General features: G+C 40.4%; 4 protein-coding genes across 7 annotated transcripts in view; 2 read left to right on the top strand and 2 right to left on the bottom strand.

The window, feature by feature from the left end:
- The window catches only part of LOC135490791 (uncharacterized), a 28,022-nt gene extending 25,016 nt beyond the window's left edge, over positions 1 to 3,006 (bottom strand). The window contains exon 1 of one of the 2 annotated variants that reach the window (XM_064776295.1): positions 2,877 to 3,006. The gene's annotated coding sequence lies outside the window, so the exon portion shown is untranslated. The remainder of the gene's footprint in view (positions 1 to 2,876) is intronic. The other variant, XM_064776293.1, reaches the window with a different exon arrangement.
- Positions 3,007 to 6,493: 3,487 nt separating this feature from the next.
- LOC135491157 (protein RFT1 homolog) lies at positions 6,494 to 11,084 on the bottom strand. Of its 2 annotated transcripts, none has more exons than XM_064776850.1 (12): positions 10,931 to 11,084; positions 10,429 to 10,522; positions 10,138 to 10,223; positions 9,762 to 9,878; positions 9,395 to 9,584; positions 9,057 to 9,158; positions 8,712 to 8,852; positions 8,265 to 8,525; positions 7,957 to 8,101; positions 7,464 to 7,698; positions 7,132 to 7,252; positions 6,494 to 6,776 (listed from the first exon to the last, which is right to left on the bottom strand). In XM_064776850.1, exons 2-12 carry the CDS (start codon positions 10,489 to 10,491, stop codon positions 6,609 to 6,611), a joined length of 1,629 nt encoding a protein of 542 aa, XP_064632920.1. In that variant the 5' UTR covers positions 10,492 to 10,522; positions 10,931 to 11,084; the 3' UTR covers positions 6,494 to 6,608. The 2 variants fall into 2 exon arrangements, with proteins under 2 accessions (XP_064632920.1, XP_064632919.1); XM_064776849.1 differs by having other exon boundaries at positions 10,969 to 11,064.
- Positions 11,085 to 11,369: 285 nt separating this feature from the next.
- LOC135491274 (non-structural maintenance of chromosomes element 3 homolog) lies at positions 11,370 to 14,375 on the top strand. Its single transcript, XM_064777026.1, has 9 exons — positions 11,370 to 11,491; positions 11,706 to 11,804; positions 12,062 to 12,125; positions 12,306 to 12,385; positions 12,516 to 12,613; positions 12,873 to 12,955; positions 13,295 to 13,337; positions 13,641 to 13,818; positions 14,036 to 14,375. The coding sequence occupies exons 1-9, from the start codon at positions 11,393 to 11,395 to the stop codon at positions 14,123 to 14,125; spliced, it is 834 nt and encodes a 277-aa protein (XP_064633096.1). The 5' UTR covers positions 11,370 to 11,392; the 3' UTR covers positions 14,126 to 14,375.
- Positions 14,376 to 14,679: 304 nt separating this feature from the next.
- Positions 14,680 to 21,050, top strand: LOC135491537 (cytochrome c1-like). 2 transcript variants are annotated; one of them, XM_064777503.1, is made up of 2 exons: positions 14,680 to 14,813; positions 18,661 to 21,050. In XM_064777503.1, the coding sequence occupies exon 2, from the start codon at positions 18,691 to 18,693 to the stop codon at positions 19,813 to 19,815; it is 1,125 nt and encodes a 374-aa protein (XP_064633573.1). In that variant the 5' UTR covers positions 14,680 to 14,813; positions 18,661 to 18,690; the 3' UTR covers positions 19,816 to 21,050. The 2 variants fall into 2 exon arrangements, with proteins under 2 accessions (XP_064633573.1, XP_064633574.1); XM_064777504.1 differs by lacking the exon at positions 14,680 to 14,813 and adding an exon at positions 18,324 to 18,447.
- Positions 21,051 to 25,870: the final 4,820 nt, after the last annotated feature.

Here is a 25,870-nt window from a genome sequence, read left to right as displayed (position 1 = left end):
CCAAACCAAGTGCTAAGCCAACTCTGTGCATTGCTGGTGTCCTGCAATACAACTCACCCAATTGAGATGGTCTAAAGAGCAAATAATGAGCAAGGTCTGCTCACATGCACTCAACTCAACATTATTCACGCGACAGAATGTCCAAGCTCATCAACACTTGAATACAAGCAGATATCGAGATCATCATAATGAGCGTTTGCACTAAAAACATGAGCGATAAGTACCCTCGATGTCACACCAAATCACGCTCCCAAGTGGTGCGCTTTATTGCCACTTCAGCCGGGGAAAATTGGCGGCTGTGACAGTCTCACAGCAGTAAACATTGCAGCTTTTTTAACACTAAAACCATGGCGACTAGACACAGAAAGGTTAGACTAGCATTCATCATCACGGTCAGTAAATGTTACAAAGTGGTGACATGTTTATACGTTTTTTTTGGAAAATCGGTTGCCACAGCCTGCCACAACACATCACACGAAATGGGCGCTTTCAACAAAACACTGACTCCCGATTGAACACCGCTCTCCCTTTCGCATGTCTTTTGCTTTGCGCTTTTTGCGTTTACAGATTATCATGAAAATCTATGGCAGCCAAACAGAAAATCGAATTGAAATTACCGTTATGGGGTTGTCAAGCATGAGCTAATGACCGAGGACTCTTGGTTGAGTGCCGCGATCCTTGAGTCAAAACATCAACCAATCAGTCAATGACCAAGACAAGAGTCATCCTTGCAATGCCTTGGCATTTTTCACAAGTAAAAAGAAACCTTGCCCATTCTCTGCAACATCAGCCCTCACGGGAGTTTTTGAAATAAAACTGCCCAAAGCTCATATTTCAGGGGAGAATACTTGAGACCTTATCAAGTACTTGCATAAAGAAAGAAACTATGTTGCCATGGAAACAGTGATCTTTCTGGCAAGAGGGTTATATGTTCGATAGCGATGAATATTCCTGATAAGCTGTGCTGTGTCTGATGAGGTAAGCAAAGTGACCCAACAGTGTAGGAAGCAGATATTATTGGCAATAGCCATTTCTGGTTTGGAACCATTGTCAAAAAACATCGATACTAGGAGTATGTTCTTTTCTGTCTCTGCAAGTCAGCAAATGTCATCTTTAAGGTGGCAGCACAAGACTGGGTTTTCACTTGCGTTGCCTTGCTGGTTGAAGTGATTATTACCCTGCCAGCGTTTAGGCTATTTTTCCATTTTCAGCACCTACCACCATTCCAAAGTGCCCACCAGCGTGGAGTATACTCAGATGGCTTGATTAGATCTGCTGAACATGCTTCCATTCATGAATAGCTGTAGCAGGGTACAATAGTAATGTGGTATTGACTTTTAAATTTTTAAGGAAGAGTTTTTTTCATCTTCATACTTAACTTATATAACCCTGGAAGCAGAAACTCCCAAATTTCACAAGAACTACAACATGAAAGTCAGCCAATGATGTACAAAACATTCAATTTAAACTAAATTTAGAAATTTAATGAATATCCTGCAGGCACTTCTTTACAAATGACATCTTATCAGATTTGAGAGAATTTTCTATCAAAACATTGATTGTAACACTACTGGCAGCTCACTGCAAGGATTTGAAGAACAAATTTGAATAGAACAAGTGGTATCAAGTCAATGTATGAAGACCTGGATTAGACCTTCTCTCACTTTGTCTTGCTATACTTGCTGTCACCAAGACCAAAATTAGCAACAGGCATCAGCAAATTAGTCACTGAACACATCACAACTTGCCAAAATCAAGCTCCACAAGCCAGAGAGGGTTACTACTAAGGAGGAAATCAATGGACAAATTGATTGAAACGTTCGTATGTGATAGAAGCCTGCCAATCATCTTGAAAACGACTCCAGTTGAAAAAGATGAGAAATTGGTAGAATTCTAACCATCGAACTGCGACTGATAGCCGCAGAAATTACACTATTGGGAGAACACAAGATCAAAATAGAAATATAAGAGACTGTATATAATCATGTCGTCATGGAAACCATATATTTCTGTGGCACTTCTGATGTGGCGGAGGCTGGTAACTGTGGCCGGGATTTTTCATCGGATAAATGGAGATGGTCAGTGTTTTGCGATTGTTCTAGTCAGATGATGGAGGAATGTTGGATGCTGCGATCATGTTTTGCGCATTGTTCTAGTTGGATGATAGGAGTGTCACTGAGATGATGGGAAGATGTTTTGTGCCCATCTTGTGGTTTCTCTTTCCATCCTACAACTACCTGTGCTGAACAATAATTGTCTGAGAATCAGGAGTAATCAAGGAGTCTGAAATAAATGGATAGCATGTCAAATTGTCATAGACGCCAAAAACACTAACAAAACACTGTTCTTCCCTCCCTGCAGGGATTTGAGGCAAATTAGGGCAAGAAATCTTGACAGTACCTCGATCACAATAGTAGAGTCGAACCTCTCTATTAAGGCCAACCTCTGATAAGTGCTGTCCTTAATAAAGAGATGTCCGGAACAGTGGAACCGCCCTTAAACAGACACCTCTCTATAAAGGAGAACCTCTTCATAAAGGACAGTCACTAGTTTTGGTCCCAAATTGGCTGTCTCCATTCAATTTGACCTCTCTAATCAGGACACCTCTCTATTAAGGACAGCATTTGTAAGTCCTGAGGATGTCCTTAATTAAATAGAGAGGTTCTATTTCATAGTCGATGCAAAAGAAATAAAAGAGAGACGAATTAATTATGTCTTTTTTCAACCCCCCCCCCCCCCCTTCTGCTATAAAATACGCCATAAAACTATACCATTAAGCTAAGCGTCTACTAGGCTACTTGTAGCATATACCAAGCGGAAGCGAATGAAATACGATGGCAAAATGTACTTAAACGCGATCAAAGAAATCGGCTCACTGTGGTTATAGCCTACCTTGGCTATCTTGAGATGAAGATGGACCAATCGGGATTGAATCGTACGCCTTACTATCGTGGAAATCGAATGATCTTTCTAACGCATGCCGCATCATCTATAGCCGCATCATTATCACGAAATGGTCTCTATATCGTCTGAGAGATGGCGCTAGCTGACGGGAGATTGTTCACTCATGAGGAAACCAAGCCCGCTACACACGAGGAAATTGTAGCCCAAATTACAAGCTTAAACGAACGAGCCAGTGCAGCAACTTTCGTACACGTTCACTCTCATATAAAACATGACCACACCCCTTGGCTTTAGCGCGAGAATATGTACACGCCATGATCCCACGAAGGATCTTTCCCGCCACAATCGGCTATCTGTGCAATGGTCAGCTGACCGACCAATGCGCCGCAGATGCGCTACAGGACAGGTGGCCTAATCATGGCGGAAAAACGAAAGTCGCAGTCATATCTCGTCGATTTATTTGCGAAGAGTAGAAAAAAGACGCTCATCTTTGAAAAAGAATTTTCAACCTTCTTTCATAAATCACTACCTCCTTCAAAGCACGTGCCTTTCCTTCAGTCGGACTTTTTTCAGAAATTTTTCAGGCAATACCGATCTGTTCCTGATGATTTTGCAGACAAAAAACACTGAAAATGGGGTGGGAGTGGTACTTAATATTTGAAGATCAGATGCCAGGAAATCGCATATATGGAGTCTTATCTTCAAAATTTTTCTGGGGGAGGCTTCCCCCCCAGACCCCCCGCCATCGCGTCACGCCTGCGGCGCTCGCAATTCGGGCTACGCCCTCAAAGTGCGCCCCCCCCTTTCGAAATATCCTGGATCCGCCCCTGAAAGCCTTGCCGGTACAGCGCTAAGAGTGTTCGACCGTGGTTCGGCAGGTCACGCGTTCGACTCCCGGTGAATCTACCTTATTTTTTATTTTTTTTCTTCATAATCTTATGTTATCTATTCATTCATGTTCATGTTATTATTTTCATTATTATCATTATCATTATTATATCTTGAAGAAAACCACCGAAACAAACATTTTCAAACAGCAGCACGCACTGATTCTGTGCATTCGATCCTTATTTCCGAGGATGATTCGTATCAGCAGCAAGATTTCTCGAGGCTACATTGGTGTGGAAATGTATTTCTCTGAGACCGCAATTCAGGCGACGACTTGAATGGTATTAAAGGGATGTCATAGTGGTCACTAGACTAATACTTCGTCCCCAAATTGGAGGAAGTGCGAGGTGCCTATTGCTGTGGGACAGGCCTGGCATTGACCTGGCTAGGCAGGCCCATCCTAGCCAGTGGGCAAACTCCTCTCCACTAATTCATCTCGCATGTTAAAAATGCTCCAGCATGATGCCTGAGCATAAATCCCACTAAAAGCAGCCTAATAGCAACTTTGGGGACCAGATCGCCCTGGGCTGCATGGGTCTCAAAATTCAGTCTGGCACCAACACAACTCAAGGGAAGGAAAGGTACGATTAGAAGATCTAAATACATTCGTTAGCAATGTTTTGTAATGTGCATGTCAGTAAATACAAATCATCAAAATTTCGTTTGTGGCTAGTTTCTCATCACACTTTACGCCTAGAGTCTGCAAATCACAGCCATTCGTTTCAAATACAACAATGTCGCCCCGCTTCTGACATAGGCCTACTAAAATTCCTGCGGTATTACCTTAGTAGCCTCCGCGTTGTCTAGGAGCTGAGTAATGTCAATGATGCGGTTCTGGAGCGTCAAAATAATGGTCTAAAACTTCCTTGTTGTTTGACAGCGACTTTGTCATTCATATGGCTACCGGTACCAGTTCGAAAAGGTCCACTAATTATCTTGTTGTCTCTGTATTCAGGTTCAGTGTGCGCCAGCGTTGGTTGTGACAGGGATGGACGGATGCATGTCGCAAACAGCCAAGACGCTCAGATCACATTGTCCTCGCGAGCTAGTCTCTCCCGGATCTCCCTGCACACTCTACGCCTCTGCTCTTCTCGAAAAGCACAGATACTCTCCTGCTGAGCCTGCCGAATTTCTAAATCCTCTGAATCCTCGTTAGTGAAGCTGTCGTCGTCAGCTTCGTCGTCGTCGTCAGGGAAACAGTCCAATTGGACTCCTAAACTTACAAACCGGACCAAGGCTAACTCCACCAAGAAATGAACAGAGCAGATGACGGCGAATAGCACATGTTGCGCCAAAATGGCGTCATGAGAAACAGAGGTTTTGGAGAATGATTTGACTCCGATGACAGCGTTATGGAGATCGGAAAATGCGACAATGAGACATCCAACGGAGAGAGGAATGGCGAAACATGCGATGAAAAGACTAACGTTTCGGACGCAAGTTTTGTCACCGTTTGTCGCAATCACTGCAAATGTTCCCGACAGAATAAAGACAGTGATTGGGCCAAACAAGCCGGTGTAGTGGTACATCTCCTCCGTTACAACTATACTCACCGCTAGAATTAACATCGTCACAGCGCAGACGATCTGAATTACCCCGAGTAACTTTGTCATGACTTTGTTATGGGGTGATCTTGTGTCCTCGTAACAACAGCAGTAGACGTCATCTTCGACATCAGGTGATCCTGCAGCATCGGCAGCCTTCGACTCGTCGTCTCCTGGAGTTTCCGCAGTATCTTTTTCTGTCGAAGTACCCGCAACGTCTTGCTGCGCTACTGCTAGGGCCGACACCGCTGCCGAAAGGGATGTTGTCCTCCAATCAGAAGAAGTCACCGAATCTAATTCTATGTCCGTTAATGCTGAGGAATCATTTATGTCCCATACTTCGTTAACTGCTAACCAGTGACCATAGATTGTGCTGCCAAGTTTTTTAGCAAGTGTCAAAGGAGCATCCGTCTCAACTTGGACCTCGCCGACACTACTCGAGGCAACATCTGTATTGTTAGTTTGGTCTTCACGAGGTTCAAATATGTCTTCTTTCCTTTTTTCTTCTTCCGGATTTAAGGCGCAATTCGTTTCGGTCCTCGTCTCTTTCCGCCCTGGGGTGTCCTGTGGCTGTGGCTCCATTAACGTTACTCTGTCACAACCAAGTACTTTTTCAATGTCGCCATGACGTTTGTCTTGCAACAATCTTGATGTACTGTTGTGCCTATGTAGGCCTACGTCACGTCGAACCACGTGGTGGAGACATAACAGGTGCGCTGGTTTACCACGTGGCATGTTTTTGTTTAAAGACATGCGGGGATAGAGTCTGTGCTTGTTTACAGAATCCTGCGGTTGTATTGAATGAGACAGGGCCCTTTTAACCCACCTAGAGGTACTGATAGAGATTTCAGGAGATTGTGACTTGCGTCTTGGTCCTCGACATGAAGGCAGTTGTCCCTTAGGACTCTTATCATATTAGGACAATGTTCTTGGGTTCCTAGTGTATCGAGGAAGTGTCATAGAGTCTTGGCTTATTACAATGGTACCCCTTGGCTCGCTGTGACAAAAATTCTGGATATTTGAGACAGTGTTATCCTCCTTGGTCATTTTGGGAGAGAAATATTTCAGAGAAATCACACATAGTGTCACAACCAGGGTTTGGAGAAAATGATTGCACCACAAGTTAAGTATAACATCAAAGAAAAACATCATTTATGTGTAATATAAATATTTTATTGAAAAGACAGAGACAAATTGTGACACTGGTCAAATGTTGAACCATTGACAAAAGCACGCACCACATAAGTTATTTATTGTCCCATTATGAAGACATCACTCAGCTTTTGTATGCATTATTTTCTCCTTGTACTGTTCAACAACAAACGTCAGTAATCTTTTCTGCGTCAAGAAAATGGCACCGAGCACAACAAGAAGACACACACCTCCCACTCCGATGTGGACAAGACGCGTTACCCAACCTGAGTCACAGCAGAAAAATCTCTGAAAGAACAAAATATTATGATAACTTCAAGGGCTGACACATCATGCTGATTGAAGATAACCTTATGGAATCAAGGTTACTCTCTTGATAAGGAGAACTGGACATCAAACCAGGATCACATAGATGGGAAGTCTTCACAATGACTTTGCTTGACAAAGTTTATTCGAAAAAAACCCAACATTGCATATCACATTTGGCACTCCTTGGCTACTGCTCGAGCTGATAATTCAGGCTTGAATCATTGAATGTTAGAATTCAAAGCATGGTGTCTCCTATTGATCACCAGTTCTCAAAATATGTAACATAAACCTGACAACACAAAGAAGCAGAAAGGTTTTAAGGTTTTTTACTTGCCTCTGAGTAAAATGTAATGAGAAATGATCCAATGTAGCATATCATGACTGGCATCGATGGAAACATTCCACGTAGTGGGTAGTGATCACTGTCTTTGGTGAAATGGTGAATGTAATAGACACTGAAATGAAAATAAGTAAAGATGGTTGTTAGGTTAAGATTCAAACTCAAAACAGTCCACTGAAAGAAAGGTTGTTCCATTTGTAGCAGTGGGAATCCAAGTGACATTGTCCTCCTTTCTCCAAAACAAGACACCTTATTTTGAGGTGGTGACATTGTCCTCTCCTCTCCAGGAGAAAGGATTTTTGATACAGAAATAAAAAAAGGCTCACCTATGAGCAACTCTCGCTGCGATATTCAGACAGTTTGCTAGGATGAACCCAACTCCTCCAAGATGTTTCCCAAGATAGTATGAAGACAGCAGGAAGATGATGGAGAACAGCAGCATTTTGTGATTATATTTGTCGACTTCCTTTTGACTCATGGCAGCAAAGACAAAACACTCTGTCACTCCGTTGACAGCGATGATAAGGACGTAGACACAATACCATCGCAATAGGGTCGGGCCTGAAGTTATAAATACCAGAAAACCACTGAGTACCAAGAAATAACCAGAGTTTACGTAACTATAGAGATACAGATTATCAGCTTCGTAGTTGGGTTGAACGGTGGAGGTGTCTGACTCATTCTCCCACATCATATGTTTGATGGACTCCTCCTCCCTGGCCTCAAATGCAACCAAGCCGAAAACTCTCAGGAGATACGACACGACATTGAGAAGTCGTTGTTTTTACTTATTCAAGTGGAAGTTTGGAAGTATCGTACCTGATCCAGAGCTGAGATTCTCCCCCCCATAAATATCGAGCAGAAGGTAGGAATACGGATAACCAAAGGCGAGGAAAGTGACACCGATCAAGACAACCAAGGTCAGCAGAGACTCGAGCACTCGACACGCCAGGGTAACTGACTCCTGAAATAGGAAGTGAGTAGATCAATTTAGGACCAAAATCAGAGTTGTATGCCAGGCAGGTTCAACTGTACGAGTTTGGATGTAAAAAACGGCTTCAATGCAGAGAATTTGTGATTGTGTATGACTGTCTGGTATTGTTTACTAAAGCTGCTTGTAAACTGACCTTATTCTGATCTTTGATTGGTACTCCTCTGGTAAAACTCTGAGTAAAGAACAGGAAGCCGCTATCCTCGATCGGAAAGAAAACAAACCGGGCTACCAGTGAACCGAGGTTGTTGACAACGTCATACATGCCTTGATCGCTGAATGACAGGATGTTGAAGATGGTCATGGCATATCTCTCACCTTCTGTGAGTAGCTGTTTGAGGACGGTTTGTTTGAAGAAACTCCATGTTAACTTGACAAGACCAGCATTGAACAGTGGCTGAAAGATAACGTTTACTGATTATGAGTCACTGGAACTTGACAAACGACCAAATGGCACAAACATGGAAACAAGCAGGCATCAAACAAGGACCAAATGAATACAGTCAACATTGTGGGTCGGTGACTCTCACTTGGTTTTGAATGCTAGTAGAAAGAGAAGACTGCTAATCAATTGATTACAAACCTGGCCATTAGTTTGCTTTGGTAGAAAATCTTTCCAGGATCTGAGAGGGAACTTGTCGGTCTCAATCTCTTTCTGATGTGTTGACAGGTAGTATATGAAATAACCATAGTAGATGACAGGGTACACAACAGTGCTGATTATCTGAAACAAAAACAGAATGCCAGATAACTGCTAATGATTGAAAAGAGTAATGTATTGAGCAGTTGTTTTCCCAGTTGTTTGATCAAAAAACAGTGAATTCTGACAAACATACATTATTTTCGTAGCATTTTTGCCTCATGTTTTCCCCAATACCATCTCACGTTGAAGTAATTGTAATTCAATGCATTGCTTGAAAGCACTCACATGTGCACAGCAGGCGCCAAACAGACCCCAGTGTGGAAAATATGTTACCGCAACGGCAGTGAGTAAAACACGCAAAGCCAGACATATTCCGTCCACGATTGCCTGAAATGGAATTGGGAACAAATTTAGACAACAATATTCCAGAAAAAGGAGAACAATTTAAAATACCCTACCTGAAAGTGCGCAAAGAGTTGGTGGTCCCATGGTTGTGCCCATTTTCTCATTCCAGAACTAAAAGGAATTCTGAATTGCTGGTTTAAATATGTAAGTGACAGAAGGCAGTGACTAGTAGTTCTCTTCGTTTACACAAGCAGCTCATTCCGAACAAAGATTCTTACCCTGAGTCGGACAAACAGGAATGCCTGGCTAATCACCCACAAAGGTTCAGCTAGATTCTCTATCACAGTCGATACCGCAAAGCAGATGACTGCTATCCCATAGTTTGGCACCAAATCAGGGTCGGGTTTCTCCAGGATGTAATACCAGATGTAAGCAAAAAATGAGGCAACAAAAACACTGATGGGCAAACTGGAATAAACATTTTAGAAGTGAATAATATAATAGTAGCAAAGTAAGCAATATATTTCTCAATTTAAGCTCCAAGTTTTTCTACAACTACATTTGAATAGAGCCAATGAATTTTTATTTCATGCCCAGGAAATAATATGAATTCACATCAATACGTTGAAGTATTATTATACTCACATGCACCATAAGAGGTTAATGACCTGCTGCCACTTCCTGTCCTGAGTCTTACTCAAACATGCTCTCCTGAATGCCTCACGCACAATCATTAGGATTGTTGTGTACAGTAGGATCAACCTGAAATGTGTGAAAGGAAAGTTATGACCCCACCATCCACTTCCGAATGAAGCCAGGAACATGAAAATACCAATGTTCAAGAAAATTTGGCAGTGTCAACAAGAATTGACTCCAATATCGGAGCAGTTTCAGCCATATTCAATTAATTTTCTCTACCAGACTAAAAAACAACGTTTTCTCCGCTCTCTACTAGCAGTGTCATGTCTAACTGCTTTCAGTATCAGTGACGTTCTCAGTTATCTTTGATTGCTCCACTGACCTGACATTGACAACACCCAGGAACTCCTTTGACACATGGCGTAAGATGTAAGCATTCAAAACAAAAGTCATCAGGCGGAACATCAACTGCAAAGAATGAGGAATTGTATCAGCTATATAGATTATTCCAAGGAAGTAAAGGAGGTACATCTTGGAGGGGGGGGGCCTAATTCCATGACATCAATTCAAATGAAAATGAGTAGTTATGAATCAAGGTTGTTATGATATCTCCCAGTAATGAAATTTTTATCTTTACAAGAAAAAAGGAATTCAAATGAATGATTTTCCTCACCTGAAACATCATGTTATATGATGCTGATGTTGCTGCGCTTGCCAAGATCTTACTAGTCCCCATTTTTTGCTTGCTGAGATGGCAGGTTTTGAACCTGAAAATAAGAGAAAGTACAATGAATCAAACATGTGTCAGGAGATCATCACGGAAACAACGTAAATGACGCAAAACAGAATAAGAAATTTTAAAGAAGTTGTGACATGACGGTTGTCACAACTCCAACATCAACATAATGACAAACTAGACCAGCATCGTTTTGAAGAGGAACTGAAGTCGGTTTAGGCCTTCAGACGTGTTCCGAGTGTGCGCATTTGATTTGTTTTGGCTATGATTTGTCTTCTTCGAAAATGTGTATTGACCTGTACTAAATACAACATGTAGGCTACTACCACTTGTAAATGTGTAGTAATATTATGTAACTACTGGGAAACTGGTAGGCCTACTGGTGGATGATTTCTTAATGAAATTAGCAGTTGAGGGAAAGTTTTTGGCACTAATGTACTTTGATTGCGTTGTCCGACAAATCTGCCTCAAGTGCACATTGTAAAGAGTAGGAGAAATAGCGTAAATATGCCCGAAATCCGAAGAAAATCTATAAATTTTGACACGTCAAATTTTTCACGGGCGCGGCCATTTTGACCAGTCACATGATCAAGTCAAATTTCCGTACTTCAAATTGAACTTCAATGTGCACAGACTACCAGTTATAAAAGATTAAGTCAATATGCTTAAACGTGAGTATCTGTAAAAGAAACGGAAATTGTTACAAATTTCCAATTCACAAGCCCAAGCCCAAAGCCCAAGGCCTTTTGATCAGTCCAAAACGTAAACAACAACACGTAAGTATGACCTTAAAATAGATACTGACACGCTAATGAACGGAATTCCACGCCGAGACGTCATTTGCACCGACAGATTTCCCCCACAAAATTGGTGGCCATCGGAACTTCAGCCAAATTGCGAAATGAAGTTGAAAAATATATCATCCACAAAAACGATTACAATGCCGAAATCCAAAGCAAAAGCCGCAAGCCGTAAAGCTCCTGTGGAAGAAGAAGATTCGGTGAATATATTGATGATGCTTTTTTGTTGTTAGGTTTGGAAAGTCTTGATTTTGACACCCATTTCGATTTCAGACTTCGCTCACTCTCACCACACTGGTGACTGTCACACACGTCACACCAATCTGGCCATATCCATATTTTATTGCATCGCTTAACGACAAATAGGGTACAAGGATCCCAGATATGAAATTATGATCATAATCTATGTTGCAGGAAGAAGAATATGCCCCCACACAGGCATCCCAGTCACAGTCGATGACTCAGGCACAGAGGGCTATCTCTGAGCGGGACAAGGAGGAGGTGAACCGCAGGGTGAGTTGGGAGTTGATATCGTTTGAAGATCTTTCTTCTGTGCTGTGATGGACACAACAATCCTACATGTTCAGCCAGTCAAGACTACTATACTTAAGCTAAAGATTGCCAGTCAAGGCTGTAAACAACTGGTTCTACCTCTCAACTTCTAGAATAGGATTTCATTTCAGTTCCGAAGGATCATGTCTCCCAACCCCTCACTGAATCTGAATTTGATGGAGTTGTTAGATTGACATAACCTTGCTTGTCACTTTCAGATCAATGATGTTGTCCACTATCTAATGATCATGGATCAAAAGAAACTTCCAATCAAAAAGCAAGGTAACTGTTTCTAAATTGACAAAGGTTTTCATTCAAAAGTTTGTCCATTGCGTCTTTTGAAAGCTGTTTGCATTACAATAAAAATAATGCATCATAAGGAGCCATGCAAACAACTGACAACTGTCTATTTTAGACCTTTTTGTAATGACGAAAATAAAATAGTGCTGTGTTATATTTCAGATATCAACAAACTTGTTCTGAAAGACTTCAACAAAGGTTTTGAATGGATCATGACAAAAGCAAAGGAAAGACTCAAAAATGTAAGTTCATTGCACGCTGGCTGCTGTAAACAAGTCCAGTGAATACTCCTCTGACACAATAGTGTAGTTTGTCATATGTTTAAAAAGCAATGATAAACTGTCAAATGATGATCAACTCTTCTTGTTACAGATCTTTGGTATAGAAGTGGTCGAGACAGATGCCAAACCAAAGAGCTACATGCTGATCAACACACTGGATATTGACTCTGAAAATCCTCATCTTACATGGTCAGTAGCCAAAAATTATGATGATGATGATGATGATGATGATGATGATGATGATGATGATGATGATGATGATGATGAATAATGGGATGTTATGATATCTAAAGGAATTTTGGCTGTAGAAGTTTAACCCCGCTATGCCCTTGGCCTTGGAAACTAGAGTTGAACAATATCATATCCTGTTACGGTGGTACAAAGCTAAATAGTATGACAATGGTTTTATTTGCAGAATCATTTGATATTCTTGTGTTGTTTATTGCAGGGGACCTGAAGACAACAGCAAGATGGGATTACTCATGATCATTCTCAGTCTCATCTTCATGAAAGGAAACATGATGGCCGACAGTAAGTTCACAATGTCTTAGAGCAATGGCTGACGCCTCCCTCCTAATCCCATCTTAAAAAGTGATTCCAAGGAAAAAAGCCTTGCTTGCTCAAGTCAAAAGCAAACTTTCAAATTAACTGACTTGAAAACTACTATATAACAAAGATTTCAAAGAAAGTCCTATGTCCAGCAGTGGGCCAGGGTCTGAATCTATAATGTTTGTGGGATTATTTGGCACTTCATTTGTCTGCTGTACAAGTTATGGTCATACTTTGGGAATGTTATTTTCTACTTTATAGTGGGATTTGATAAGAAAGAAAATCTCCAAGATTGTAATTTTCTACTCCATTCCTTTGCAGCTGTTCTGTGGCATTCTCTCAGCAAGATGGGCATTGAACCAGAGTAAGTGTTATGTTATCAAAGCTGATTTAAACTGCAATGTGTAGAATGACAACAATAGAAGATGGGATACTGTTGAGCCACATTTTGGGGAGAAAAAGCCAGAACCATAAGAAAGGCTTGGCCCCTTCTTACATGAGTGGTTTATGAGCTCTTGAAAATTCATCATCTGATTACTTTATACAAGGTGGCTTCAATCAACACACTTTGCAGACCATTAGTCAGAACAAAGTGTTTCACCTGGATTAGGTTTACTGTGCTGCCTGCTGATTGATAATCATATTCATCAATCCCACTTGTTTTCAGACGCACCCATGAAGTTTTTGGCGACACCAAGAAACTGATTTGCCAAGAGTTTGTTCGTCAAGGTTACCTTGAGTACATCCGCCAGCCTCAAAGTGATCCTCCAGCGTATGATTTCACATGGGGCTGCCGTGCCAGGGCTGAGACCACCAAGAAGAAGGTCCTCGACTTTGTGTGTCAGGTGAGTTGGACCTTTGGCGTAGGGTCAACAGAAGGGAAGAAATAGATTGAAAGATATATTGTCTGATAAGTCTACCCAGAAACCTTTAGACCTGCCGTTTTACTTGGGCCTGAATTTACATCCTTCCTAAGCATTCAAAGGGGGTCTGTACTTTCATGTTGATGAATGCTGCCGATATAATCGATGAAAAAACATATCAACTTCTTGTTTTCCTCAGGTTTATGGTGAAGATGGGGTTAAACCTGACCAGTGGCGCTCCCAGTGGAGAGAAGTAGAAGAGGAGGAAGGTGAAACCGTGGAATCTTAGGCCAAATGGAGTCGCCAAACTTTAGATCGGAACTTGCATTTATTTGAAGGGTACTTGTATTCTGGGAAAAGAAAAGTAAACACACATGCATGAACTTCTCCTCCTCCAGTATGATTCAGCTCTGCACACAATTTACTTTTCTCTTCAACAGAGCTAAGTAAGTGTCAACGTAGCTTACTTTGGAAAATCAAACATGGTCATATTTTGTAAAATTTGTATTTTGTATACCAAATTTCATATTGATTAAATCTTTTTATATAAACCCCTTGTGTTATATCTTGTTGTGTGTCAAGTTGGGATTTTATTTTGAGTACCGAGGATCAGTCAGGGTAAAGGTTGTGTCAATGTCCGCGTCCTATATTCTATAGGTTGTGACATTGTCCTTCGCTCATGAGGTGATATCGGACCTTTACTTATGTACTAACATTTGAAGTGTCGTCAAGGACTCGTATTGGGTGGCTGCCTGGAACAAGCTGCCATCTATTGCCTGCTGGTTAATATCCAGTGCTGCCAACTCCTGACAAAACATGGCACTAGACCAGCACATGGCCTTTGAGTCGAATGATTAGCTGGATTAATTGTGGAGTTACACAACATGTGTATATAGAGTGTTTTTAGTGCCAGGCAACTTTCCATTTTGGTGGATTTACACTACAGACAAGGATCGTGTGGAAATAACATACTTCTGGTAAGACTTCTCACCTTTTCTCCAACTTAGTGATAATTTTCTCTCATCAGACACCTGCTGTCCTAACTACTTGTAGAACATTGCAATGACTGATGGCGGGTATATCTGTCGGTTACTAAGGTAACAGTGGTTGTCAAGGGCTACTTAAATCAGCTAGAAAAATGTCAAAGTGTTTGAACTTGTGTGATCAGCTGAGCTTGATTCCTATTGAAAAAATGAAGGGAAATGAATGGCTTGGCCTAGGTTAATGGTGAACATTAACGAATTGTCCTACATACATGTAAATATACCAATCAGTTTGTGTTTTAAGATATGATACTTTAGTTTACTGTTAAAACATGTTACAGTCAATACCCATGACCAGGGTTGGCAAACAGAATCAGAAAGGAAACCTAAGAGTCATAACAATTGGAACTGATGAACCTACCAAAGGAGATATCAGTTGGATTGTCATGAATTTGGTTGTACTTAAAAACACCAATTTTTTTAGTCTATTCTTGAGTTAGAGTCAGCTAGTGGGCCTACTTAACCAGTCTTTCAAAATCATCAAAAACCGTAGTCCCTCATGAAGTTGCGATATCTTAGTCTATATGAGTATGTTCTTCAAATCGTACATATCATTTTGATAGTAGCTGCAAGCACTAAGTGGTATCAGTTATACAAATCAATTTGAGACAGGATTTCTTTGATCAAATACTAAGTAAGAACCTTACAAGCTTTTTAAGAAACATGCCCTCATACGTTACATTGGTACCTCAGATCAAGATATAGGCCTAATATACATAAAAATGTTGGTATCTAGGACTTATATTTGCATACAATATAGTGAACCAATACCAGTTTTAGATTGCAATGCCTGGATTTATCTCCATGGCATTATCTGTTTCCATTCACAGGATGAAAACATTTACAGTAACCCTGGAAACGTTTCCAAAGTTTTAGTCGCTGAACTAAAAATAGTTGAAGGTTCGCCAGTTTAAATGATTTATAGGATTGAAATGCCTGGAAAAGGACCAACATGTCAGTATGATAGTTGATACATGTACAAGCTTCAAGATTGCCCACGTTGAAGTTCTTTGAATTGCATGGTTCCACGTGTCTGGCTCCAATGATAGCGGAAACCGTCCATGATCAATACGCTATCTCGTTATTCAGATCATCAATTACCCAAGAAAGAAAAATGTGTGTGAATGGTAGCTCCGTAGCAACAAATTGTCATCGCTTGGCTATGTTGGTTGTTTACCTTAGCAACTGAGACATGAATGACATGACAGATACCAGGAGGCTGTTTCGCCGATCAGCTGACAATCCTCAATTAGAGGTAGCTGTTAATTCTGGTAATTTGGCTTGACGCTTAGCATGTCTTGCTTCACTGTCAATATCATAGTCCCTTTAAAGGTCAGTTTCAAACACTCAATATGACTGGTGAAAAGATGTTTGTCTAAATTTGAGGTGCGTTTAGTCTCAGAGTTGACAATGAATCGTTCCGACAGACATGTCCGTTTATTGACTAACTTATAGTTTAGGGTTCAGCAGCACTTTTGAAAACATCCATCAGTCTGAAAATTCAGAACAGTGTATATTGACCTAACTCTTTAGCACCAGTATGGAACTCTTTTCTTTTATGATAAGATGTGAAAAATTGTTTTTGCCACCCAGGGTTTGTATAATTTTAAGCAACAAATGATTGGTTTAATTCCAACATCGATTTCAAAAACTTTCGTTTCCGAACCAATTTCACATCACCTGCACTTATCTTTGTTTAAAATTTTTAAAAGGTTCGTCAATGATATGATTACCATGACAACGCATAGGTTTTATACATACTGTTGTTGAAAAGCACTCACCATGCTTATAGGGAGTTCATACCAGTCAATATTTTGTTTTCACTATCATTCCCGGAGCGTCTAATATTCATGTCCCGAGGTTCTGTGTGCTTTGTCGCTTATGCAAAGCTAAGTTACACATTGACTTATTTCTGATGTGCTTCATTGGTGAAACCTTAAGCCATCCGCAAACAAGCGGTATCAATCACTGCAACATACAATCATGATTGTATGCAACTATACTCGTACAGTCAACTACTCATAATAGCACGACATTTTGGGCGAGTTTTTTCAATGAACTGTGCATTGGCTTAAGAGAAAGCTGTCGTCCCATTTTATGACCAATATTAGTTATGAATTGTGGGGTATAAATGGACTAATTTCGAGTGGAATGCTCATGATTGCGTGTTTCTCATACGAATAAATCCTTTCGTTCAATATGACAAATCTTGTTAGTTGTTGTTTGTCTCTTCGTGTTAATCCTTAGTGACTATTTACTTGTGCCAACATGTATACAAAGTAATAAATGTGACAGTCATACAGCCAAACAATAAAGGAATACACAACAGTGATTAGTCAAGAATAATCTCAAAATCTAAATTGATTGAAACCCCAAAAGACTGATCGGTCAATGAAGCTATGCAAGAGACGTTGAACCAGTGCCAGACAAGATAATTTCCCCCATCAATTGATCAAATTTGTCACACCTGAGGCCAAGGGAGACATGTTTCAGATGACTTTGTCTGCTTGTTCTGACTCAAGGACCAAATCTTTTGTCCTTTACCTAACTACAGGAAAAGGTTGTGACATTGGGTGATATGAATAAAGACTAGCAAATGCTTTTATCTAAAACTTCATGTACATATACACTGGGCCTTTCTGTACAAAATTGAAGTAAAAGCATTTGCTAGTCTTTATTCATATCACCCATTGTCTCTGAATGAAAACAAGACTATAGACACTGATGGACACTTCTCTGTCACCCCATGGCTCCAGACATCAAAAAAGCATAGTTATAGCGTTAGCCATTCTAAATGAATTGATTGAAAGTTCTGTTTATTACACATTGATATCATGACATGACATCATGATGACATGTTGGTAGGGGAAACCATGTTGATGTTGTTGACAGATGACATGACCAATACACTATGGTATTTAATACCACTTGACTGCCGTATTGTGCAAGGAGTAGGACACGTCATTCTCCAATGGTATCTAACTATTCGTACTATCAAGTGGGTATCATTTCATTCTCTCTTTGGAAAATAACTTTTGAAAAGTTGTTAGTGAACTGGTCAACCCTTCAGGGTGACCGGTGAATAGGTGTTGCTAATAATGTTTTTAGCCAATACAATACTTCTTATTTGGGCTTGTACACTTTCACCTTAACAATTTTCCGTACCAAGTTTGCCCATAGACATGCTCCTCCCCTTGCATGGTACATTAAGAAGTCGGACTCCTTCAGTCAATGCCATATCAACCACAACTGATAGATCCCAGAATGTCATCATAGTTCAAGTTGCGTATTCCTTGTGATAAAATTAGGGTAATCGTATTTGTCAAACTAATTGGTTATTGATCTGGGTCACCCAATAGTTTATGTCATGCACATGCATGTTATATTAGCTAGACTTACTAGTGAAAGCATTGGCACTAAGCACTCTTTTGTGTAATTGTTCATAGTGACAAGTATACAAATGATTTCTATAACTTAGTTAACAAGGGCAGAAGTGATTAAAGCGTTCATAAGTTTTATTTGTGTGGAAAATGAAAATGATACGAGGATGACCAATATCAGAAGTCAGGTAATGTTCCTTGTGCTATTTCATAATATGTTGGACCAATGTTACAGTAGACAACTTCCATCTCAATCAGACTCTTCATAATAGCCTTTGTAGAAATATTTTAACCCATCAAGAGTTGTTTACCATATACTATTTCAGATCAATGACGTCAAAATTGATGATCCGATGAAATGAACATATATTTACACTTTCTTCACCCTTTATATTTTTCAGATTAGAGGTCTGTAGTAATAACCTGTTGAGATGGAGGCCGAGAATGAACAAGGTGTAACAGAGACTATAGTGGAGGAACCGGAGCCCTCAGATTCTGCCACGGAGGAGAAGCCAGCGGAGACTGACCAGGCTGCACCAGAGAGTGCTGCAGCAACACCTGCACCAGAGAGTGAGGCCGCCACACCTGCACCTGAGGATGAGGCTGCCACACCTGCACCAGAGGAGGAGGCAGCGACGCCCGCGCCAGCTGATGATGGCGCTGATACACCTGCTGCTGAATCTGAGCCAGCAGAGGAGGCAGCGGATGCTGAACCTGCTGCTGCTGAGGAGGTGGAGAAAGATGATGAACCAACAGCTGAACCGGAAGCTGTGGAAGCAAAGGATGAGGATGAGGCCTTAGATATCAAAGAGGATAACGACAGTCAAGCAGAGACTTTGGGAGACAACGTTGAGGCGGAGGATGCCCAAGCAGAGACGGAGGAGAAGGGGGAAGAGGAGACCACGCGGGAGGAGACTGCTGCAGATGGGGAGGAGTCTCCCAGTGGAGAGAAGGAGGAGGGTGATGGGGAGGCCACCGAGGAGGCTGGCGAGGTTGTGCCTGAAGGTGACCTTGAGGAGCTTGACCTTGAGAAGGAGGAGGAGCAGAAGGAGGATGGAGACGGCGCAGACGAGAAGCAGACGTCAAGTCTTGCAGATCCCGGTGCTGAGCGTGAGGCCTTCCAACAACTCATCGACGAGAATGTCAAGTTAAAAAGTGAGAAACAAACCTTAGAGGAGGAGTTAAGTGTCAAACAGGAGGAGTTAAATGCAAAGCATGTGGCGATAATCGAGTTGGAGAATAAGATAAAGCAAGAGGAGGAATCGCACCAACAAGGTGTTGATAATGACTCTGAGGAGTTGAAAAAGAAGTTATCAGAGACTGATGTCGAGAAGCAGGAGTATGAGGTGAAGGTGAATGACCTTCAGATCCGCATCAAGCGGTTAGTCAAGGATGAGGAGGAGAAAGATAAGAGGATCATGGTGCTGGAACAGGAGTTGAAGGCGGCCAAGGATAAGAATCATGACCTGGAGACGAGTTTAGATCGAGAGAAAGCGAACGGCCAGGCAGCGGGAGGAGGCGACCAGGGCAAATCAAAGGCTTGTACGATTTTGTAACATTTGAGTTTTGGAATTCTGTGCATTATGATACTGTAAGTCCAGTTATGTTAAATGCCATCATTTGAGGGAGTTTCATGAAAGGGGACTGAAGGTCATTTGTAACGCAAGGCGGGCAAATTTGTTGAGTCACAATTTAATAGAAGTCCTACAACAAATGAAAACTTGAACAAGACAAATCTTCCCATGCATACAGTTTTGTTTAAAGGATGATATTCTCACTATATGGCTGAATGTGATTGGGCTTACAGCATTTTGGTTCAATTCTGATAGCATTTTGTAAGCTGTCATATTTTATATGTCCTACTCAATAGCGAGTCTCATAAGCCAAATTCATACTCCAATTCACAACCATCTTTGTTTGACACACGATCAAAATATTGACGCCAATAAGAACTGTAGTCTTACATGGGCATTCAGATTTTGATCCTGTGTTATGAACGCCGATGGTCAGGAGTTTGAGCATCAATTAGGCTATAGATTTTTCAAATGATCTGAGCTGAGAACTTTTACATGATTTTTCTTTAGTCACGACGAATATACACGTCAAGCCTTTAGTTTATATCAATTTAGATCTCATTAAATTACGGCACTGGGTCTATGTAGCATCACTGCTACTTGTATTGTCGTTGTGAAACGACAACTTTGTACAGAAACTTTTCTACCATGTACAGTGGCTGTGACTTTATAAGAGTCTCTGCTACTGAAAGCTAGAGTCTTTTGGGGCTGGGTTAGAAGAGAATTGGTTGACATGAAAAAATGTCACGGAATTGCTGAAAAATGAATTTCGATTGCTGGAAGATTCAGGTCAGGAAAGGTGTGAAAAGTGTATCATGTTTTCAGTTGTTATGACAATGCATTGACAATCATAAAATCACTTTTGAAGTTTTGAGCATGAACTAGAGTTTGTCAACGCTAAGAAATCGGAAGCGAAATGATTCTTGGCGTAAAGGAAACGTAACTGTCCTCTGTCTATCTAAGTCAGGGTAAAGCTTTGGCTGGACGTGGTTGTGGGAAAAATACATTCTGGACTCAGTCTGTGGTCTCACCCAACTATTTACCAATCCCCTAAATCAATATTTTCTGCCTGATCTGGTTTTTCTTTTGAAGGTGATCACTTTCATGTGGAGTCACGATTGTTGCTCACACCGTGATAACCTCTCCGAGATAATTAGAGGGATAACACGACCTTTAAACATAATAGTTTATTATGTGGTTGATAATTAGCGCCCGGGTATTGAAATATAAGCAATGTCAATAATCATTGATTTAATGTGTATAGGAAACAGTGACATCAGCCATGCTGAAGGTATCGTGTTTTCTGATCAATGGCGCGATTGATTTTCATTGGTCACAATCGATAATATAATGCAGTCATTGATGTAAACGGAAAATTATCAGTTGAGAAAAAGGATGTGGTGAGATGTCGGGGAATGGTTGGACAAGGGAACACCTGCTATTAGTTTTAGAACAGAAAAATATGAAAACAGAACTTAAAGTTCTTGTTTTCAATGTTACCAAACTATGTGGACTTGATCTAGCTTATTGGTAATGAGTTGAGTGTCAGCATCAAGCAATTACAACAGATTTATTTGCCAAGGGTTTGCTCAATTGAAACAGTTCATAGTCAACTCATGGTGTGGTTGACAGAAATTCTGGGAATGCTTCATGTTTATTGCGTTAACAACAGTCATCATGATTTAATGATTATTTCGGCTGGGACAACTTGAAACTTCCCTCAAAATGGACTATTGGCAGGAGCTAAGTGGTTATAGTTGGTGGGTGTCCATGCCCAATTTGCTCCTGCCTATAGTCTCCCTTTAAATTGTCTCAGGATCTTCCTGTTGTGATACTATTATGTGCCAAAGTGATGAGTCCAGAACCATAGGATAACTTTCATGTTAACCAATGCTGTTTTATACCAGCCCTAGTCTTTTTTTGAGGTTAACTGTGTTGAGTCAATTACAAAATTCTCAACGTTGTCGAAATATGACACCCCACTTTAAATTTGAATTATAAACTATGGGTCATAGCAGTGGATTTCCAAACTCTATCTTTTTGATACTTCTTCACTCATTTTGGTGAAATTGACTCAGGACAGTTTCCCTCACTTTGCACCAGTTTTGTATATAGAAATGATCGTCAGAATATCAGTCTCCATCCAATTATAAATCATATCAGTTATTTGTACAATCAATTGTAATATTTATATTGTAAATAGATTTCAAGTATTATCGTTGATATCTTTGTCTGTTGAACTTAAAGGGATTCAGCCCATGATGATAAGGGATTTTATTGCCAAAAAGTGGCAGTGATTACACACACTTTTGTGGATTGCTGCTAACCGGTTATAAAGTTCCTCACCAAGGAATGAACCACTCAAGCTCATTGTACCTAATATGTCTATGAATGTTACACCACATTGTCATGGTTGGGATTACATTGAATGAGACTTGTCACTTCAAAACTTCTAAGTTAATGGCCCCTGCTTGTTTGAAATGTTAAAGGTCACTTGATTTTCCATGCAGAAAGGGAAAACTTGCTTGGGGTTTCAGTTTTTTTCATCTTTCTGTGGAATACGCGAGATTGGCTCTGCCAGACCATTTGACTTATCAAAAATACTTTCTGAAAGCAAGTTCTCTTGGATATCACGTCCTTTGCTGAAACATAGGGGAGTTTACTGCAATATGGAGAACTCTTGTTTGTTTGTAAATGCCCGCAGAAAGATGAAAAACATCCAGCAGTTTTATGCTGGGCTCTGTTTACTTCATCCAGTATTATAACTGTTGCTACACTGTTTCTGTTTTCGCTGAACCCACCAGTTGTTATGGTGACCCGCTGTTGCCTTTTGTGATTTGTGTAGGAATCTCCTAACTAATCGATTTGATGGAGAAAAACTATTGAAACTTTTGGAATGTTTCCTTGGAGCTGTTCAAAAACCGACTAGATATAGAGATACTGGATTTTGTGAGTGCTGAGCAACAATGTAATGAGTTATGATACGTGCATCAATTTTTAATCGTCTTCCTTTTTGAAAAAGACATCACCTTTTGCAAAAACCAGCTAGCAACATTGAAGCCAGTTTCTCAAGTTCTTTTAAGTGAGTCATGTACAGAATGTTTTGTATCAAATATTTGATTAAAATGATTAATAAACGTTGTTAGGCATTTAAGCCATGCATCAAAATTTACTTTTTTATGTCATTTTAAGTGTTTTTGTGACTGAATTCCTACTCTGATGTCAGAGTAGGTTTAAACTCGCTAAAATCCCAGTTTTCTATTTTTTTATATTTGAAGAGATGTTGGTGTTGTTGGTTGGTTTGCAAGTCATTGTTATGGTTATCAAGTATGCGGTCACAGTGTAGGATAGGTCATCACTGATTCTGTGTATTATCATAGATTTTAGACTTTACATGTCCTGTATATGATATATATTCCATTTCTATTTCCGTCCAAATGATTGTATGGCCTCTTTCTGTATTTATAGAAATAGAGTGATTCTGTTTTATTCATTTCGTCATTTGTTTATCATTCGCCAATGTGTTTCATAATCCTAACAATGGAAGGAAGTGGGAGTGGGTAAAGGGCTGGTCACCATTGGGGTTTTTCAGATAAAGCATTAGTCCGTTGAATATCAGTTCTCTCAGTGTTTTACACTGAAGGAAACGCCGTCAAACCCAATCTGAACATGGTGGAACACAGTGATGTTTATGGACGTCATCCTTATATTCAACCCCCAACACTAACACACTTGGTGGCTAATGATTGTGTGTCCGTTCCTTGCAAAAAATCGCCTGCGTGAAATATAGAAGAAAGAGAAAGATTGCCTGCAGACTTTCTTTCTTGCATGCCAATCTATTCGCCAACAATAGAAATACTAATACAGTATTATTCTTGAAGATCAGCCCTAAAGTCTCAACATAGGCCTGAACACATGATTACATACATGTTTAATGAGACTTTTCCATGGTCAACTTTGCCCCTAGTTCATTTGTGTGCATTTTCACTACAAACTGCCAATTGAGTTTGATTTAAACAAACCTTAGCATTCTGGTATGGGATTACTATAATACCCAACATGCTGTAAATGAATGATTATTTTAAAATCGGAAGACTTTCACCTGTTTAAATCAGGCCTCTGCTATAGTATTGCTAGTGATTATGTGGATTTTATCCCATATATGGACTTGGAGAGTAGGCCTATACTCTTATTGCTTAACACCTTCAATGTCAGTGTCCTTAGAGACAGCCATACATGGTTGTGCCTGTTGGAGTAGAACAGCGAAAGGAAGTTCATTTTCCAGTCTCTGCTGCAGCAAGACCACCTCAAACCAAGATTGCCTTACAAAGGTCACCAGACCTCACCATTCTTCAAAGATCAGAGGAATCAGCCCAAGGCCTGTTGTAGAACACGGGCCACTAATGGAAGTGATATGGTCATAAATGAAAAATCTCACCCAGCAAATATTTGTACATGGGGACTGCCTAGTTCAGATCTGAAGAAATATATATGTACGATTGGGAGACGTTTTCTTAGTAAATATGCCCATTATCAAAAGTTATGAGAGGAACAAAGACCTTTTACTTGGTCTCATGTTCACCTTTATGAAGACACATTAAACGGTGGCCAAGTTGAAAACACCCCTGTTTGAACGGTGTCATGTTGAGTACATCCGAGCAATTGGAACTATACAAGACTTATTTGTCATATTTTATCATATTTATAACTTCAAAAGCTATACAGATAAGACTAGAGAAGTAAAGTCCACCAGACAACCTGCATGTTTAGGACATGAGATGCAAAATCATATTTGACATTTTCAAAACACTTCATTCTGGAGAGATCCGGGCTGACATTGAGTGGACATTTTGCCAATCCTGAATTGCTGACACAAAATAATTTTGTTTTGCACAGGTCTGCGATGTTAATTATAAATGAAATCTGAGTAAATCTCCTTGAAGTAAGCTCTGCTTTTCAAACAGAGGTTAATGTTATATTCAACTCCAAGTATCGACAATTTATGTCAAAGTTAACTTCCGCTATTCTGTAAACTACGCAGAAACTTTCTGTAGAATTGAAACTTTGCTCTACTCCATCAAAAATTCAGTTCTATCAATATTCTGTTGCTATGGTGATGAAAAGCAATCCCTTAAATATGTACGTCACCACGTGCTACTGATTACTCTGTCAACGGAGTTCTCATTTGTTGTCAAGGTGTCTAGCTGTTACCAATGAACATTGTGACATCACGCTTGCTTCTTTATAAAACGATATTTGTATTCCTGGCTGAGTTCATCATTTCAGTACTTGATACAAAGTTCCTCTACTGTAAAATTAGTCAGGAATAATCACATCATCTTTCTTATGTCCCATTACAAGGCAGGTTGGCCTGAAACATTGAAAGTCTTTATGGCTCCTGATCAAGTTTACAGTATTAGAGGTGACAGATCTATGGTGGGGACAGGTGTTTTCTGATGATCCTACTTCTCAACTCGCAAAATTAGAGTCATACTATAACATGAGACAGCTGTCATGTGTCTCATGACTGCTAAATCTTCCACAAACGTTAGTAACTAAGGCAGGTCGACTTCATCAGGTGCTCAGCAACGGAACTTACTGACGCAAATGCTACACAAGACGATCACGAACTGAACCGACTGCCGCCTCAATCAATGACGGGAATGCAATAGTATGTAGCAGCTATTGTGAGCGATATTCTCCTATGTTTCTTTAATGAGTCTGTTTGTATAGGTGCACCATCACAGACCGATGACCTGTGAAGACCATTGAATAAATGTTTAACTCTTTCAGATGGGAGAGTGTCAGATTGACTATCAGACTTCCTGTGAGTAACCGGGCAGCCTTAGGACAATGTCCTCACATAGTTGGGGTTGTAGCTCGGAGTCTTCATTTGGAGAAAGCAGCCAGGCATGGGTGTAAGCAAGCAACTGGGAAATGTCGGGACAATAGTCAATAGTTGCCATGGGAGGTTGTGACAATACTCGGACAATCACCTCGTACCTCAACCTGACAATGTTGGGACGTCCACAAGTCT

Source organism: Lineus longissimus, chromosome 7, assembly GCF_910592395.1.
Source record: "Lineus longissimus chromosome 7, tnLinLong1.2, whole genome shotgun sequence".
Taxonomy (NCBI): Eukaryota; Metazoa; Nemertea; class Pilidiophora; order Heteronemertea; family Lineidae; genus Lineus; species Lineus longissimus.
This window is presented reverse-complemented; position numbering and strand designations above follow the sequence as displayed.

Coding starts and splice junctions, on each gene's coding strand:
- LOC135491157 (XM_064776849.1), bottom strand. Junction 9,879..10,137: donor CTGGGTGTTGTCAATGTCAG/GTCAGTGGAGCA, acceptor CACACATTTCAG/GTTGATCCTACTGTACACAA. Junction 8,853..9,056: donor TTGGCGCCTGCTGTGCACAT/GTGAGTGCTTTC, acceptor TTTTTGTTTCAG/ATAATCAGCACTGTTGTGTA.
- LOC135491274 (XM_064777026.1), top strand. CDS start 11,393: ATGAAGTTGAAAAATATATCATCCACAAAAACGATTACAATGCCGAAA. Junction 12,956..13,294: donor AGGAAACATGATGGCCGACA/GTAAGTTCACAA, acceptor ATTCCTTTGCAG/CTGTTCTGTGGCATTCTCTC. Junction 13,338..13,640: donor AAGATGGGCATTGAACCAGA/GTAAGTGTTATG, acceptor ACTTGTTTTCAG/ACGCACCCATGAAGTTTTTG.
- LOC135491537 (XM_064777503.1), top strand. CDS start 18,691: ATGGAGGCCGAGAATGAACAAGGTGTAACAGAGACTATAGTGGAGGAA.